General features: G+C 35.5%; 1 protein-coding gene across 2 annotated transcripts in view; it reads left to right on the top strand.

The window, feature by feature from the left end:
• TBC1D19 (TBC1 domain family member 19) overlaps positions 1 to 17,429 on the top strand; it is a 154,284-nt gene extending 136,855 nt beyond the window's left edge. For both annotated transcript variants that reach the window (XM_033421626.2, XM_004266216.4), the window contains 5 exons: positions 1,274 to 1,383; positions 3,472 to 3,563; positions 10,700 to 10,815; positions 16,150 to 16,220; positions 17,223 to 17,429. In XM_033421626.2, the coding sequence (XP_033277517.1) occupies positions 1,274 to 1,383; positions 3,472 to 3,563; positions 10,700 to 10,815; positions 16,150 to 16,220; positions 17,223 to 17,297 (464 nt within the window). In that variant the 3' untranslated portion in view covers positions 17,298 to 17,429. The remainder of the gene's footprint in view (positions 1 to 1,273; positions 1,384 to 3,471; positions 3,564 to 10,699; positions 10,816 to 16,149; positions 16,221 to 17,222) is intronic.
• The last annotated feature ends 478 nt before the right edge of the window (positions 17,430 to 17,907 follow it).

Genomic DNA, 17,907 nt, shown 5'->3' with positions numbered 1-17,907 from the left:
AACACATATATATATAAAACATAAAGGTCTTTTCCTATAGATATATATAAAAGGAGGGGTTTTTTTGGATGTATTTAGATATTTACCACCCTAAAATTGATTTGTCTCTCTTTTGCCCTTCAGAAAAGTGAAATTTCTCAGTTGCAATGCTAGTTTTTGATAATTTATTCATCAGTAATACTGTGCACCGCCATTTATCCCAGATAATCGAATTTTTGTTTTGTCAGAATTTAAAATTTTTTATCATTTTTTCCTTTCACGTTGTCAAAAGGAAGTGAGCTGAGTTGGCTCACTGGTTTCCCTGCTTACTTAATGCCTACTGCCCTCAGGGCATCACGGACATTATAAAGCCCAAGACCTTCTTACCTGTCTGATCTATATCATAGATGAAATTACCCAATAAGTAAGTCACTTTTATTAAATTAATATTTAGGTAATGCAGTTTTATATATCTGCATTATAGTGTATTTATGCTGCCTAAAATTCTTGAGTGTTGAAAAGATGAAAAGCATGACCACGTTCGCAAGTGCAGAATAATCAGACTGTCAGGTCAGCATCTGATTTTAAAATCTGACTTTCTGACAGTCAGCCATGAGCTGTCTGGTTGAGTTGACCCACCTGTGCTTAACTGCCATGAACTGGGTACAAAAGAAAACTTAATTCAAATTCATTAGAGAAATAAATTCTTAGAGTTGTTTTATTTTAAGCCTATGAAAACTGTCTAGATACATATTGAGATATGCCAATATAGACCAATAGCCTAAACTGTTAATCAAAATTTTAATTTTCAAATTCAGTTAGTTGCAGACCATCGTTCTAAAAGCTAGTCGTAAATCATCTTATATTTTACTTACCTGACTTCAAAAATTAAAAATTTCAAAAGATCCTTTGTGGGACAAAGTAAAAATGAATTGCCTGATTGTCACTTTCTTATTATTTCAATTCAAAAAAAGAGACTTGACTTTATGTAGTTTTTAAAAGTTACTTTGAATTTTCAATATCCCTATATAGTTCCATTGTGTCATTCTTATTCTACTGTTGAGATTATAATATTTTATAATTTACTCCCTTCTTTTTAATTTTTAATGACTCAGTTTTTTATGTGTGCATATATTCCCTTTTCAACATGAAAAAAGAATATATATGTGATTCTAAACTTGTCTATGAATGAATATTATTACTAGAAAATATTTATTCTTTCATGTTTTGTGAACTTATTTTTTTAATTTTAGTATTTCTGCAATATTATTAATTAACTTTTTTGTTCTTTCAGTTGCACCACTTTGTTTTCTGTACCATGAACCTTCCAAATTGTATCAGATATTCCGTGAGATGTATGTGCGTTTTTTCTTCAGACTTCATTCCATCTCTTCTCATCCTTCTGTAAGTTCATAAAAAAAAGAAAAAATGGATCAAAGCAGACTCTAATCTGTTTTTCCTTTCCTTAAGAAAAACAAATGTTAATTTGTGAGGTCAAGCAACACTTTTCTATAGAATAAATGAAAGAGAAGAAGAAATTGATATTTAAATAGTTTTAGTAATAATTAGAGAGGAAAAAGCCTTTTATCAATTGCATTTAAATTATCTTTTATATGTTGAAAGAAAAAACATAGCAATGTCTGTATTGTTTTCTTTGACAAAGGTGGCTAACTTCTTTGAATGCTGGTTTCCTCCTCTCTGAAACTCATTTCAGAGTTAATAATGAGTTTCTGTGGTGCTGTAGAGCAGTGTACAAAGCACCTGGGTAGCACTTGGCTCGTGGCAGATGTTCAGTAAATAGATGGCTGCTGTTTTTATTGTTGTCGTTACGATTATCATCATCATCATCATCATCTTTTCTTTGTTAATGAAAAATAAACATTTATTTGTCCCTTATTTTTCAATTTGGCTAATTATCAGTTATCAAACTAGATATCTCCTTTGTGTTTATTCAATAGATGGCTCCTTGGCCTTAACATGAAATTCAAAGAGAAGCATACTGGGAGTTGAGTATTTGTATCTGTTTTATTTTGTCCAGTCCTTTATCATATCTTCCTTCCCCCACCCCCACCCTCCTTAGCCTGAGTAAAAGCAGTGTTTATTTTATTTCAGTTATACTTTTTCTGTCTTTGAGCCTGCTTTGGTCTGCTTGTGGGTAACTTGACTGACTCTCCAGAAAAAAACATTAAAAATTGGAATGTGTCAGGGCTACCAAGTTTCCCAAAAGAGGAGGCTGTCACCGCTACTCAACTAAATAGCAGTTCATTATCCTCCCCCCGCCATTCCTGTGTATTCCTATTCCACCTTCCTCTGTCTCCACTGTTGCTCTCATACATTGCTAGTGAAAGCAGGCAAGTAACAGAAATCTAGGATGTCACAGATGAACAAATGAAGTACCACCAATTATTTGGGTTTCTTCTCTCTGAGACAACTTGATTTAATGCCTATATTGCATGAATATTTAATCTAGAATAACCAAAAATATATTAATAATTCTTTTTTCTTATAACTCGTCCTTAGCCTCAGATTTCTTACTCACATATTCTGTACCATTTTATGCTTCAGAGTTTCAAAAAAATGTTTTTAACTGGCTGCCCAGTAGATACCCGTGATGTTTTCCCTGTGCAGACCACTGAAGCTTGCCACTGAGCAACTCTGGATGTGCCTTCTCTATATCCGTGCTGACCCTAAGGTGTCCTTTTTCAGCTGATTGATTGGGACAGCCCTGCCTCTGCCCTTTCTTTATTCAGTGAAATAAAGACTTAACAGGCAGTCATCTCCTTTTCTGGCTTGCAGCCAGACTTAACTATTTGGAACCATGACAGCCTTATTTCTTTAGAAATTCAAAAAGAGGATTAAAACTTCCTTACAAAGATCAATGCTGAGGAATGCTGAGCTGCAAGAAAGACTTTATTCAGAGTTGTCAAGTAATAAATACACTTGAAAAACCATCTACTTTGTACTCTACAGACAATGCCCTTTTAAAAAAGTGGATTTCAGTTTTTAAAAAAGTTATCCTTATACTAAGTAATCAAACATTCTTGTTTGATAACTTCCTGATGCAAATTTCAAACAGTTAGTCTTTCTCTGGGGATGGATTTCAATGAAGGAGTTAAAAAAGCAGGAAATATTCTCCCTGATGGGTGAGACAGCTGGAAGGGAAGGGACATATGGAGGAGAAAGTGAAGGGTGTGGCTGTAGCACCAGAGAAATACCTGGAAACTGGAATGCATCCAGAAAAAACTAATTTTGGTGGGCCTACGTGATACTATATGACTTACAGAGAAGCAGGTTTTTCTATAAAATGACGTTTTCCTTGAATTCCTAACATTACTACATGCCAGGTTACGTGGGGGAGCCTATCGTTGTTAAAAAGGAAAAAATATTCATATTGATAATCTTTTTCTCATTTCCATTTGAATAATTTAATGGCAGAGTTCATTTTTAAATACTAAATTATGCATTTCTCTTGTGATTTATTATTGTATCCAGGGTATCGTGTCACTCTGTCTGCTGTTTGAAACTCTTCTTCAAACTTATCTCCCCCAACTCTTTTATCATCTACGAGAAATTGGGGCTCAACCGTGAGTATTTTTCTCTCCTAATTGAAGAATAAATTGATATCAGAAGGCTCTTTTTCATCATCAAAGATACAGTAATTTTTCAGAGACATTAGACTAACAGTCTCCCCAATAAAACAATAATTATCAAGTAGTAACTTATAACTCGACATTGTGCCAGAAATTCTTGGGAGACTTACCAAAATTCTAATAAATTCTTATTTGCTTGGATTTTTGTGCTTGGTACAAGAATCACTAAAAGAACTAATTTCTATTCATAATGAAAGGTGTTGGCCAAACTGAGGCAAAAATTTGTGGAAACAAATACTACCTGAGAAATGTGATAATACTAAAATTAAGTCAGTTTAGGCCAAATTTATCAGAAAACAACTTATGAAAGACAGAAAAGTTAAAGTTTGCTGGCTTTCATTAAAGGAATCTAGATCGATTATTTACCAATGGTTGTACACTGTGATTTTTTTCTTCCAAAAGCTTGAATTTTTGTTCATTTATCTCAGTATGAGTTATCAATGAATATGTAGGGTACCTGTGGACCTCATTATTATTGGTTCTCTTTTCTCTTTTTTAATTAACAGTGTCTTAAGGCAACAGAAATTTCCAAATGATTTATCAGTGTTTTGTTACTGTCTTCGTTTCTGTGTAACCATTTTCTCCTATATAAGGGCATATTTGAAAGGAACACTAACTCTTTGAGACCACAAAAGTAGTTAATGGGAAATAGAATCCATAGCCGATGGATGAGTGGGTGGGTGGGTTTAAGAGACAGACCCAGATTCAAATTCTATCTCTACTAAACTATAAAATCCTGATAAAATTATTTAATTTACCTAAGCCTCAATTTCTTTCTTTAAGTCAAGACAATTTAATTTATTCATCTTTAAAATCAAGGGAATTCCTACCTCATGGAGTTGTTTAAAGATTGAATATGTATATGTTTATATATTGATATATATGTATATATACATATATATCTCCATATATATATATACATATATACATATATATCTCCATTCTAAAATCACCATCGAATTTCAGACATTTTAGATCTTAGAAATGCCATTTATAAAATAACACCTCATATCGTCCGTTGATAACACCTAGGTGACACTCTTTCTTTTGTAGACATTAAAAAACAGGATTTTATTAATAATTAATATTATAAAACAAGAATATGGCAGAAATATTTTATATTACATACAAGTCATTTTTTCTTGTGGTAAACTGACCTTTATTTTACTACTGTGAAATGAATATTTGAATATAACTATGCTTTTCCTTACTAGAGTGAAGACATTTAGTTTATTGCTAGATGCTAAAATACTGGCTTTTTTCTAGTCTATTTATACACTTTAATCATTAAAAGGAACAAATTTATTTCAGTGAATTATGATAAACATTAAAATTCTGATGCAAGAGAAAATATAAAAATTTAATTATCAGGCTAGAAATCAATTATTAAAAGGCTTTCATGAATTAAAACTAATGCTATTGGAAGGTTTTTAATTTAGAATTTAAGTTTTTTACTAGATATAGGACTCTTCAGGATATCTCCTTCTTCTTGAGTACTTAGTGCATTTTATCTGTTATCATATTTATGGACATAAATTATTCATAATATTCCATAATAATTCTTAATTAGCCTTTCAATATCTATAGAATCAGAGTGACATTACCGCTCTCACTCCTGAGATTGATATTTGTACCTTGTTTCTCTTTCTTGATTATTCTGGCCAGAGGTTTATTAATTTTATTCTTCTTTGAAAGAATCAGTTTTTGGTTTCATTGATTTTGTTTTTCTATTTTCGGTTTTATTGAGTTATGCTCTTTTTTTTTTTTTGCTGTACGCGGGCCTCTCACTGTTGTGGCCTCTCCCATTGAGGAGCACAGGCTCCGGACGTGCAGGCTCAGCGGCCATGGCTCATGGGCCTAGCTGCTCCGCGGCATGTGGGATCTTCCCGGACCGGGGCACAAACCCGTGTCCCCTGCATCGGCAGGCGGACTCTCAACCACTGCGCCACCAGGGAAGCCCTATGCTCTTTTATTTGTTATTTCCTTCTGTATACTTGCTTTAGTTTTGTTTTGGTCTTGTCTTTCTACTTGTTTAAGGTGAAATTTAGATAATTAATTTGAGACATTTCTTCTTTTCTAATGTAAGCAATAGTGTTATAAATTGCCCTCAAAGCACTGCTTTACCTCCACTCAACAAATTTTGATGTGTTATGTTTTCACTTTCATTCAATTCAAAATGTTTCTTAATTTCTCTTGTGACTTCCTCTTTGACCATAGTTTATATAAAACTGCATTGTTTAATTTCTAAATATTTGGAAAGATATTATGTCTTTCTGTTATTATTTCTATTGTAATTCTGTTACAGTTAGACAATGTGCTTCATAAGATTTTAGTTCTTTTAAGTCTGTTGCAGTTTGTTTTATGACCCAGAATATGATCTATCTTGATGAATCTTCCATGTACACTTGAAAAGAATTTGTATGCTGCTAGTGTTGAGCAGAATGTTCTGTAAGTGGTAATCAAGTCAAGCTTGTTGATAATGTTCAAGACTTCTATACACTTGTTAATTTTCTGTCTACTTTTTCTATTGATTATTGAGAAAGAAGTGTTAGAGTCTCCAATTATAATTGTGAATTTGTCTTTTTATTTCTGCATTGCTATATATATTTTTACTTCATGTATTTGACTCTGTTTTTAGGAGAATTGATCTTTTTATCATTATGTAATGTCTTTTCCTAGCAATAAATCTACTATGTCTGATATAGCCATTCCAGCTTTCTTTTTATTACAATTTGTATAGTGTATTCTTTTCTGTCTTTTTACTTTTAACGTATTGATTATCAGTGTCTTTACTTTTCAGATGGCTTTCTTGTCAAAAGTACACTTGGGTCTTTCAGTGTGGCAGTTTGTCTTTTAATTGGTGTGTTTATTCCATTTACATTTAATGTAATCGATATTATTGGATAAATAATATCAATTGATATTATTTACTATCTTGATAGACATTTTTTTGTTTGTCCCATGTGCTCTTTATTCTTTTTGTCCTCTTTTCCTGCCTACTTTTTTTTTTTTTAATATTTATTTATTTATTTTTGGCCACATCGGGTCTTAGTTGTGGCACACGGGATCTTTCATTGCAGCATGCAGGCTTCTCTCTAGTTGTGGTGCAAGGATTTAGTTGCCCCACAGCATGTGGGATCTTAGTTCCCCGTCCAGGGATCAAACCCATGTCCCCTGCATTGAAAGGCGGATTCTCAACTACTGGACCACCAAGGAAGTCCCTCCTGCCTACTTTTGTTTGTTTGTTTTTAATTTATTTATTATTTATTTATTTATTTTCTTTATTTTTGTCTGCATTGGGTCTTAGTTGCGGCACACAGGATCTTTGTCAAGGCATACAGGATCTTTTGTTGCAGCATGCGGGCTTCTCTCTAGTCATGGCATGCAGGTTTTCTCTTCTCTAGTTGTGGCGCGCAGGCTCCAGGGCAGGTGGGCTCTGTAGTTGTGGCATGCAGGTTCCAGAGCGTGTGGGCTCTGTAGTTTGTGGCACGCAGGCTCTAGTTGAGGCGCATGAGCTCAGTAGTTGTAGCACGTGGACTTAGTTGCCCCACAGCGTGTGGGGTATTAGTTCCTTGACCAGGGATCGATCCTGTGTCCCCTGCATTGTAAGGTGGATTCTTTACCACTGGACCACCAGGGAAGTTCCCCTCCTGCCTACTTTTGAATTGAATAATTTTTTGCCCCATTTTATCTCCAGTATTGGATTATTATTTATACCTTTCTAAAAATATATTTTGATAAGTGTCTGTCTTAGTTCAATCTGCTATAACAAATTACCATAAACTGTATGGCTTATAAACAACAGAAATTTATTTCTCACAGTTTTGGAGACTGGAATTCTAAGATCAGGTTGCTAGCATGGTTGAGTTCCAGAGGACCTTCTTCTAAGTTGCAGACTGCTTCTCATTGTATCCTCACATGATGGAGAGCAGAGAAGAAAAAGAAGCTCTCACATGACTCTTACGAAGGCACTAATCCCAAACATGAGGACCTACCTTCATAACTTTATCTAATGCTAATTAACTTCCAAAGGCCACACACCTCTTTCCTAATACCATCACATTGGGGGGTAATTTCAATATATGAATTTGGGGGTGGGAGTGGGGACACAAGCATTCAGTCTATAGCAGTGCCCTAGGATTTACAATATACATCTTTAATTTATCCCTTCTACTTTCAAATAAACTCCAGGCCTGGAGGGTTTCATGGGCAAATTCTACAAAACATGTCAGGAAGAAATAATATCAATTATTGTTTTTCTGTGGCTGCTGTCAAGATCTTTGTCTTTAGATCTTAGCAGTTTGATTATGATGTATCTGGACATGGATTTCTTGGGTTTATCCTGTTTAGGGTTTGCTTAACATCTTAATTTGAGGCTTATTTCTTTTGCCAAATTTAGGAAGTTTTCAACCATTATTTCTTCAAATATTTTTTTCTGCACCACACTCATTATCCTTTTCTTCTGGGACACAAATATTAAAACTTTTAGTCTTATCTCACAGCTTCCTGAAGCTCTGTTCATTTTGTTTTCAATCCTTTTTACTCTGTAGTTCAGATTGGACACTTCTATTGATTTATATTTAAATTCACTGGCTCTCTCAATGGTTATTTCCATTTTGCTATTGGATCCATCCAGTGAGGGCTGTTTTGTTGCTGTTGTTGTTATTGTTTTTGTTGTTTTTGTATTTATCAGTTCTAAAATTTCCATTTGGTTCTTAACAAAACTCAGAATTGTGCATTAGTAAGGGCAAATTCTACTATACATAAATTATACCTCAATAAACTGTATTTCTAAGAAATTGAATCTGTGATGTATACTAGGGAGCAGAAGGCATGATGTGTGGTGCTGTTGTTCTAATAAGACACTGAGAGATCCAGTAAAATGAAACTAGTTGAAGTTAATAATTTAGGCTTAAAAGTTAGTAAATTATTTAAATTTAAAATAATTGGTGGCTAAAAGTTTCTTTGGCATCTATAAACAGAAATTCTAAAACCAACCAAAAATCTTGATTTATCAATACTACTGCCTACATGTATTTTGTTATATTAGAACAATAGTTATCTAGTATTGAGGAATTTCTGAAACTTGGGGGGTCCTTTTTCAGTCTCAAGAAAGTTAATGTGACACCAACAAAGGCAATCTCTCAATCCCATTTTCTCTTTTAAGAAAAAGTACAGATGTTTATCTGTATAACAGTTTTAACAAAGAATTTGGCTAGAACCTCTCAGGGGCAGTCAAGTGATGTTTAATTGCCAATAGTACAGAAATTGAGAGACTATTTAATCTCTTCAGGCACCAAAGCCAAAGAGTTTGTTTCCTGATTCTAGAGATAAATTGTTATTGTAACATAACCTATTTATGAAACAGTAGGATCTCATACTTCTTAGGACTTTTTTTTTTTTTTTTTTTTTTTTGCAAAATAGAATTTAATTGAATTCTCTGGTTGATTTTTCAGAGTTCTGATGACATCCTCTATAAAACTAAGGGTTTCAAATCAGAGATCTATTTCTAAGGTCCCTTATAGCTTTTCTTTTTTTTAAGATTTGATTTTATTTTTTATTTTTAGCAGCGTTGGGTCTTCGTTGCTGTGCACAGGCTTTCTCTAGTTGCAGTGAGCAGGAGCTACTCTTCATTGTGGTGCGCGGGCTTCTCCTTGCGGTGGCTTCTCTTGTTGCAGAGCACAGGCTCTAGGTGCATGGGCTCAATAGTTGTGGCTCACGGGCTCTAAAGTGCAGGCTCAGTGGTTTGAGGCACGGGCTTAGCTGCTCCATGGCATGTGGGACCTTCCCAGACCAGGGATCGAATCTGTGTCCCTGCATTGGCAGGCGGATTCTTATCCACTGTGCCACCATGGAAGTCCCCCTATAGCTTTAAAACTAGTTTTCTTTGTCTTTTTTCATCCTTTGTAGCCATTTGAGTGAAATGTAGGAATATAATTTATTGAATTGGAAAAATGTGCAGCTATCAAGCTCTTTCAAGTATCTTGAATAAAAATTCGAATGTTCTAGGCTTGCCTGGAACTGTTAAGACTATAAGATCACCTCATTGATAGCTAATTAGTACACACCCTGAAAAACAGAATGTAGAAGTGAGTTTTCTAAAGAATGAACTATAACATAAAGTAGGACTCAGGAATATAATTCTTTCTCTTAATGCTTTTTTTTTTTTCCTGTATGCGGGCCTCTCACTGTTGTGGCCTCTCCTGTTGCGGAGCACAGGCTCCAGATGCGCAGGCTCAGCGGCCATGGCTCACGGGCCCAGCCGCTCTGCGGCATGTGGGATCTTCCCGGATCAGGGCACGAACCCGTGTCCCCTGCATCAGCAGGCGGACTCTCAACCACTGCCCCACCAGGGAAGCCCTCTTAATGCTTTTGAGACCACTAATTTGAGGACTCATGGTTTCTCACCATTGTACTTTTTACAGCTTTTAATAGAGTATTTGAGGGTTTTTTAAATTTATTTTATTGAAGTATAGTTGATTTACAATATTGTGTTAATCACAGCAGTGTTTCAGTTATACATATACATACAGTCTTTTTCATATTCTTTCCATTATGGTTTATCACAGAATATTGAATATAGTTCCTTGTAGGAACAGTAGGACCTACAGCAGTAGGACCTTGTTGTCTATCCATTCAATACCATAGTAGTTTGCATCTGCTAATCCCAAACTCCCCATCTATCTCTCCCCCCTCCCCCTTGGCAACCACAAGTCTGTTTTCTATGTCTGTGAGCCTGTTTCATACATAAGTTCATTTGTGTCATATTTTAGATTCCACATATAAGTGATTTCATGTGGTATTTGTCTTTCTCTTTCTGACTTCCTTCACTTGGTATGATAATCACTAGGTCCATCCATGATGCTGCAAATGGCATTACTTCATTCTTTTTTATGGCTGAGTAGTATTCCATTGTATATATGTAGAGTGCTTGAGTTTTAAATGCCCATGTGATTTTTCAGACCCACAAAGGAGTTATCTAATAATGGAACTGGTTGAGTTCTTCTGATACTGCTTTTTGATGAGAAAAAATTCCACTGGTAAAATTTCTTTTTTTTCTTTGCTTACAGACTTCGCATATCATTTAAATGGATGGTTCGAGCTTTCTCTGGATACTTAGCTACAGATCAACTCTTGCTTTTGTGGGATAGAATCCTAGGGTACAACTCTCTGGAAATTCTTGCTGGTAAGAGTAAGTGCTTGTTTGTAAAACACATGCTCTTTTTATAGTAAAGCCCCTTTGCTTTCCGATATTCACCATCTGTAATTGGAATTTGAGTCTACAGTTGTCTTTCATTTCTAATTCATGAACATTTAGTAGATTTATCTGCCTTAGAAGACAAGCACTGAGATTCTGCAATCTAAATAGGTCTGCATAACTGCCCATCACGTCTATTCCTAGTCCTTTTTTGTCACTTCTAGGAATGTCCAGCTCCCCTCCCCTGCTTTTAATCCAGCCAGGGCTTACGGTCTCAGCACCTGTGAGGTTTGCACAGCAGAGTGTAGGTATACTTCTGTTTTTTTCCTGACTCCTGTGACTACCTTAGTGTTCTGTTCTGTGCCCTTTCTCAACTACTACCAAAATCCAAACTGAGACTGAGTCTCCCTGCATAGTTGAAATCTCGGCTCTTCTGGACTAGTTTATACTGAACTCAAAACCTTTTCCTTGTTGCTAACAGTCTCTAACTCCTGCCCTGGTAACTGAGTTTCCCCTTTTACATATTCTCTTAAGCCAAAAAGAAATTCATCTTTTTTTCAGAAAGCCACAAATCTATCTCTTATTTAATAATTAAGTTCTTACAACAGATATACACAGAGGGCAACTGTGTGATAACACATAGGGCACAGATTTCTTATATTATTTTGCTTCTCTGTGTGTAAAATCGACTCAATTATTTTTATCATTGAAATTATCAGGGAATTCAAATAAGTATTACAGGGTTTTCACATGGAGAGCAGAGAATGCTGGTTCCAACCTTCTCCAGTTTTGTGACATTGAACAAATTATTTAATCTTTACCCAGTGATAGCATTGTAAAGACACCTCTCTGGGCCATTTGGAAATAATGCTTAATTGATGACCCTTTTCTTGCAGAAGATTCTCTAGGTACCATATTAACATATTTTTGAATGCTGAAAGTTCGAGTAATTAGATGGCATTTTGAAAAGGAAAATTGAGGTAATAATAAAGTACCATGAAGATAAATGTTGCCCCTGGTATAATGAGAGATATCATTTACTGGGGTTTTTAACAACTCCCAGTATCCTTCTATCTCAGTGGTTTTTAAAGCCTGTACAAATATGAGTTAGGAAAAACTGGTCTGCCATCACCTCTTTTGGCTGAATGTCAGTGATGCATACAATCTAGAGACAAAAGGGGATCCTAGAGGTCATCAGGTATAACTTCTTTTAAATATTTCTAACAGGCAGTCCTTATCCTGTGCCTGAACATTCAGTGTTGGATAATCCCTGTCTTACCAAGTAGCCCATTTCATTTCTGGATAATATAACTTTTTTTTTTTTTTTTTGGCCACGTTACATGGTGTGTGGAATCTTAGTTCCCCCACCACGGATCAAACCCCTGCAGAGGAAGCACGGGGTCTTAACCACTAGACCGCCAGGGAAGTCCCTGGATAATATAACTTGTTAGAATGTACTACTGTTAAACCAGGATCATCATCATGTTTTTTTCTACTCTCTCACCCCCTCCTTTCCTCAAAGTCTTCTATTTTCCAGGCTAAGTAGTATTGTTTTTTGCTACCATTTCTCAGGTAACAGGATTTTAGATTTTCTACCAAATAACTCTTCTGGGTAGGGCATAAATTTTGAAGAGTATTGTATGTAGCTTTTTGTATCATTTCAGAAAACATTAGAGCATGTTAAAGAAATGGGCTCAGTATTAGAAAGTACTTTCTAATAATTAGGACTTTCCAAAAGTAGAATGGGCTTTTTAACTGTCATCTGAAGGGTTAAGAGGTTTTCTATCATGAAAGAAATGTTGAATTGGAAGACCTTCAAAGCGTCTTCCAATTTAAAGTCTCCCATTCTGTGACTTATCACCCCTCAGCAAACTGAAGTGAAAGAGAAATGAATGTTGAATGCTGCATTTGCTCTAAGCCACGTACTTTGCTGTAAGCTTAATACAGTAATTAAAAAGTTATTGATGTATAGGTAGAAATGCAGTTCACACTATTGCATCCATTCACTTTCTCTGAGTGTTTTTAAAAAATCAACAGAGGGGCTTCCCTGGTGGCGCAGTGGTTAAGAATCCACCTGCCAGTGCAGGGGACACAGGTTTGATACCTGGTCCAGGAAGATCCCACATGCCGCAGAGCAACTAAGCCCAAGCGCCACAACTACTGAGCCCCTGTGCCTAGAGCCCACATGCTCTGCAACAAGAGAAGCCACTGCAATGAGAAGCCTGCACATCGAAACAACAACCCAACATAGCCAAAAGTAAAAATAAACAAATAAATAAATTTATTTTAAAAAAAGAAATCAACAGAGAAGATTTGTAGAACATCTAGAAATGGAATTAGACTAATGGGAATTCCTACCATGGAATTCAGATAAAGAGCCATAGGGTAGGTAATTGCATGTAGATGTGTATATAAATTAGTTTTGATTATTTTATACATTTTCGGGGCTGAATATTTTGTGACCACCTTTTTTTGCTCAAGTGAGCTTATGTAGTCTTTCGAAATATTTTAGTAAATATTACTGGTTTCAATTGTGAATAATTAGGGCCTTTTGAAGAACAGTTTAAAGCATAGGTGTCTTAATGTTCATGATAGAGTTGCTTAAAATTAAAGTAATGAGAAAAGTTTAAAAGACCAAAAGTAAATATTTGATTTTCTATATTTCATATGAAGCATGACTTCAGTTGAAAATATCCCAGGACTCCCCTGGTGGCGCAGTGGTTAAGAATCCACCTGCCAATGCAGGGAACACGGGTTCGAGCCCTGGTCTGGGAAGATCCCATGTGCTGTGGAGCAACTAAGCCCGTGGGCCACAACTACTGAGCCTGCACTCTAGAGGCCGCGAGCCACAACTACTGAAGCCAGCGTGCCTAGAGCCCATGCTCCGCAACAAGAGAAGCCACCACAATGAGAAGCCTGCGCACTGCAACAAAGAGTAGCCCCCGCTCGCTGCAACTAGAGAAAGCCCACACTCAGCAATGAAGACCCAACACAGCCCAAAAAAAAAAAAATTTTTTTTAATTAAAAAAGAAAATATCCCAAAGTATAGACCTGTTTTCCTTGGCAAATAAACCTGCTGTGAGGAAGTACTGGGCAAAGCAATCATGAAGCAGACGGAAAGGAACTTCTGTGATGTGACACCAAGATAAATAAAGGTTGTGAGCACATAAGCATTTTGGATGCTGAAGTCAATTAGTAACTACTCTTTTATTCCCCCTCTTATCTGCCTTTGGAAAAACTATATATTTCCCACCATGTAAAACTCTTTCCTGCTACAGCGGAAAATTTGACCATCCTGTCAAGCTTTCACCAACTCCGTTAAATTATACTCAAAAAAGGAAATAGTGACCACAACCCTTAGCTCCTAAAATGTCTCCATTTTCAAATATGATTCCAGATATTAGAAAGCTATAAAGAAGTTGTTGGTCCACAGAAATGGTTTTCTTTGATATTCTTGTAAAAATGGAAGCTGAGGGACTTTAGGTACTTAAGTTTTCTCCATTTCAATTAAAGGGTAAATTCTTTGCCCCAGGTCTCTTATATCCCTTGTTACATATTAAATAATCCCAGCTGATGACTTTTTAAATTTTGTTTTACCACTACCATGTATTTTTCTCCCAGAATTTTCCTAACTAGTTCTAATGCTTTTTTTGACAAACTGTCCAAAATCTGTTGTCCCCTCAAAAAATGCCTGTGCTTCCCAGTCACTCGGCCTCTATCTGGGGAAATTAAGAGACCTGTATCCTGACTTCTACTCCATAGGCATGACCCCTATCAGGTGGTCCAGAGCCCAGGACCACCATGCATCATCCTTCAGGCCGTCTCTGGAAAACCATTCTTTTTTTTTTTTAAATTGAAGTATAGTTATTTACAATGTTGGGTTAATTTCTTCTGTACAGCAAAGTGACTCAGTTATACATGTATATACAGTCTTTTTTATATTCTTTGCCATTATGGTTTCTGCCAGGGGAAAACTATTCTGAGAGACAAAAGAGAAGGTGATTCTTAGGAAAGCACACAGATTTCTATATCAGGGATGAGTCATTACTGCTTACCTTCAATCTCAAAAATGTCATCACATAGTGGTTAAATGCTTGAGCTCTAGGGCCAGAGTTGAGTAGTCACTCTACTATTTTCTACCTGTGTGACTCTGTATATGTCATCCAAACTCACAGTGCCTCAGTTTCTACATTAGTAAAATGGGGCTAACAATAGTACTTAACTCATTTTTGGTATTAGAATTAACTGCTATTATCATTATTATTACTTCCATAGTAAAAATATATTTTAAAAAAAACATTTGCATTATCTATGCAATATACTTAGGAACAAGTCTTCCAAATAATTTTAAAGATTCCTTACCATTCATTTTCTAAACTTTAAGGACTTGTTGGGTAGGGAATGTACTACCACTACTAGTGATGAAAAAAATGGGGAGAAGTCAAGAGTCACCTCCAGGCAGTACCGTTTCCTTATCAGAGTTGCCTGAACCTATTACATGGTCCTTCCATTGTTCATGATGACTCATTCACTTTCACAAAGTTTTATGGTAGATTATATAATAAGACATAACTCATGTCAGCATTACTCTCTTTTCATATGCAGATGATTAATGGGGAAAAAAATCCAAATGTTTTCTAGTCAGTATACATTATTGACCTTCAAGATGTTCTATAATGGTTTGGTTTATTTTCTTTTCAAAGTTTCAACTTCTTTTTCTGTGGCCAACATTAATGTAAATGTCAGGATCAATCCCACAGTAGCCCGCCCCACAGACGTATCCATTTATGACACTCTAAGAAAGTCAATGCTGAGCGTAAAAATATAAATATAACAAAATAGTATAAAAATATTTTTAAGGAAAGAATTCATTGCCACATTTTTATCAGGATACCTCCTTGATACATATGAAACATCATCTGATATATTTAAAAATTCAGTCTGCATATAACTTCTCAGAAGCCTCTCCATTGCATCAGTAAGAAACACCTGCATCAAAATAAATCTTTATTTATAAGGTAGTCATTAGATCTTCATGCCATTTAAAAATTGTTACAATTGAAGTTATAGGTATGAAACAATTTATAAAATGGCTTTTTTAAAACCACTAAAATTTCCCTTTTCCCCAAAACTGCACCATCAAACCACTGTTCTCCAGAGGAGACAATTTCCATTCATCACAAGGCCTTAACTCAGAATGCAGGATACAGTTGTGAAGCACTAATTCTGAGCCCTCATCGTGGGTTGTGGGCATAGCAGTAAAATTGCCTGGCTGATGAGTAGACCAGACCAGCAGTTGAAATAGTGTGCATTCTTTTCCAGTCCTGGCAGCTGCTGTGTTTGCTTTCCGAGCAGTGAACCTGATGGAGGTGACATCACTGGCTGCAGCTGAAGTAAGGATAAGTTTCACTCAGATGGGATGGAAATAGTTCCTGAGAGATTGCCAGGCTCGGGCACTTTAGTATCAGATGCATAGGACACACATTACTCGCAGACTAATTTTTTAACTTGGGTAAAACCCATAAGTTTTGAGCTAAGTAATATTAAGTATTCAGAATTCCTTAATTACTTGAAAACAGTGTTCTTGTGAAGAAGTCATAAACAAGATTATTATGGGAAACCACTATAACCATTACAGGAAACAAGATACCTAGTAGTTTTAATAGAAACTATTGGGGCTTATGTTGCATTTTCTTATAATTGTTCATATGCTCATAGAACAAAGACAAACTAGTTGAAAGAATTAAAGAGCATGTGTTTGGATGATATAGTAAAGATACATGGGCTTTTTGTTTATTTTTAGTTGTGAGTTAATTATTTAAAGCTCGTTTCTTTTCAGTAGTATATCTTACACCTGAAGCATGGTTCAATTAAATAGTGGCTTACAATATTACTCTATTTGTTATCTCTCATAGAAATGTACATTTTATCCTTAAAATAGCTGCCTACATTCTTTGTTTAAAGGGAAGAGGATGTTTATGCATCTTGCAACTGAGTAAACATTAGTTCCATCTTAAGGTGATTTCCTAAAGTCAGTTACTCCTTAGTATAACGGGACTAGGATTCATAATGTACGTTTATTTATAGAAGCAAGTTGAAATGTTAGACCTCTTATAAACTCATGCTACCTTGTATATTTGAAGAAGGCTCAAGACTAAAGTCCAGATTATTTTCTACTGCACATTTGAGTATTTTGCACATGTTCTAACATTAAGATGTTCAGAAAAGAGAAAGAAGGTTGTAGCTTCAGTACAGAGATTTGGGACCAATCTGAAGAACTCAGAGTGTGTTGATATCAGAATTACATTGTAAAGGTGTTTCTGTGTTTATTTCATAGGCTTCACTTTGCTGATCAGAATGCCGATATTAATCATTCCTTTTGTTTTTTGTTTCAGGCAGTTCTTGCTGACCTTTCTACTTTAAAAGTTATGCCTCTTCTTCAAATTTTTCTGTTTGCTACTGTCACCTGATCTTCTTCAAGGTCACTGACAACACATCTAGTTTTTCATTAGAAACTAATCATGAACTATGCAAACTCTGCATAAAACCAAAATTAAACTTTGCATATAAGCCAATAAAGATCATGTTCCTCCTCAGTTAAACCTAAGTAGTTTTTCACTTTTTGAAACAATAACTCTGCACACCGCGTATTGCACTGCATGCTGCTGATTTTCAAGAGAGAAGCAGTAGATATAACTTCTGCTAAATTGAGCATACATAGCATAGATAACCCTGGCTTGTAAAAGGCATGTAACAATATATGCAATAAGAACTAAAGATACTGTAATAAACTTGAATAGGTAATGTAGCCTCTGGGACAGTTCTCTTATGTCAGTTTGTAAATTTATCTCTAGATAATGAATCATTTTGTCTTATAAATTGCATTTCACTCAAAGCCAGGGGTGGGGTAGGATGTGGGAAGACTTGAAAAAGATAATGCTTTTAAGTAGGAATTCAAATGTACTTTGGTGTTTTTAACAACTTTTCTCTCATCAGAGATCTAGATCCCTCTCCATTTTATTTCTCTCTCTATTGGGGAAGGTCAAATACAGTTGTCTCCACTTGACAGTTTTATTCATC

Source organism: Orcinus orca, chromosome 4 (assembly GCF_937001465.1).
Source record: "Orcinus orca chromosome 4, mOrcOrc1.1, whole genome shotgun sequence".
Lineage (NCBI taxonomy): Eukaryota > Metazoa > Chordata > Mammalia > Artiodactyla > Delphinidae > Orcinus > Orcinus orca.
The sequence above is the reverse complement of the archived record's forward strand: the minus strand, read 5'-3'. Positions and strand labels throughout refer to the sequence as shown.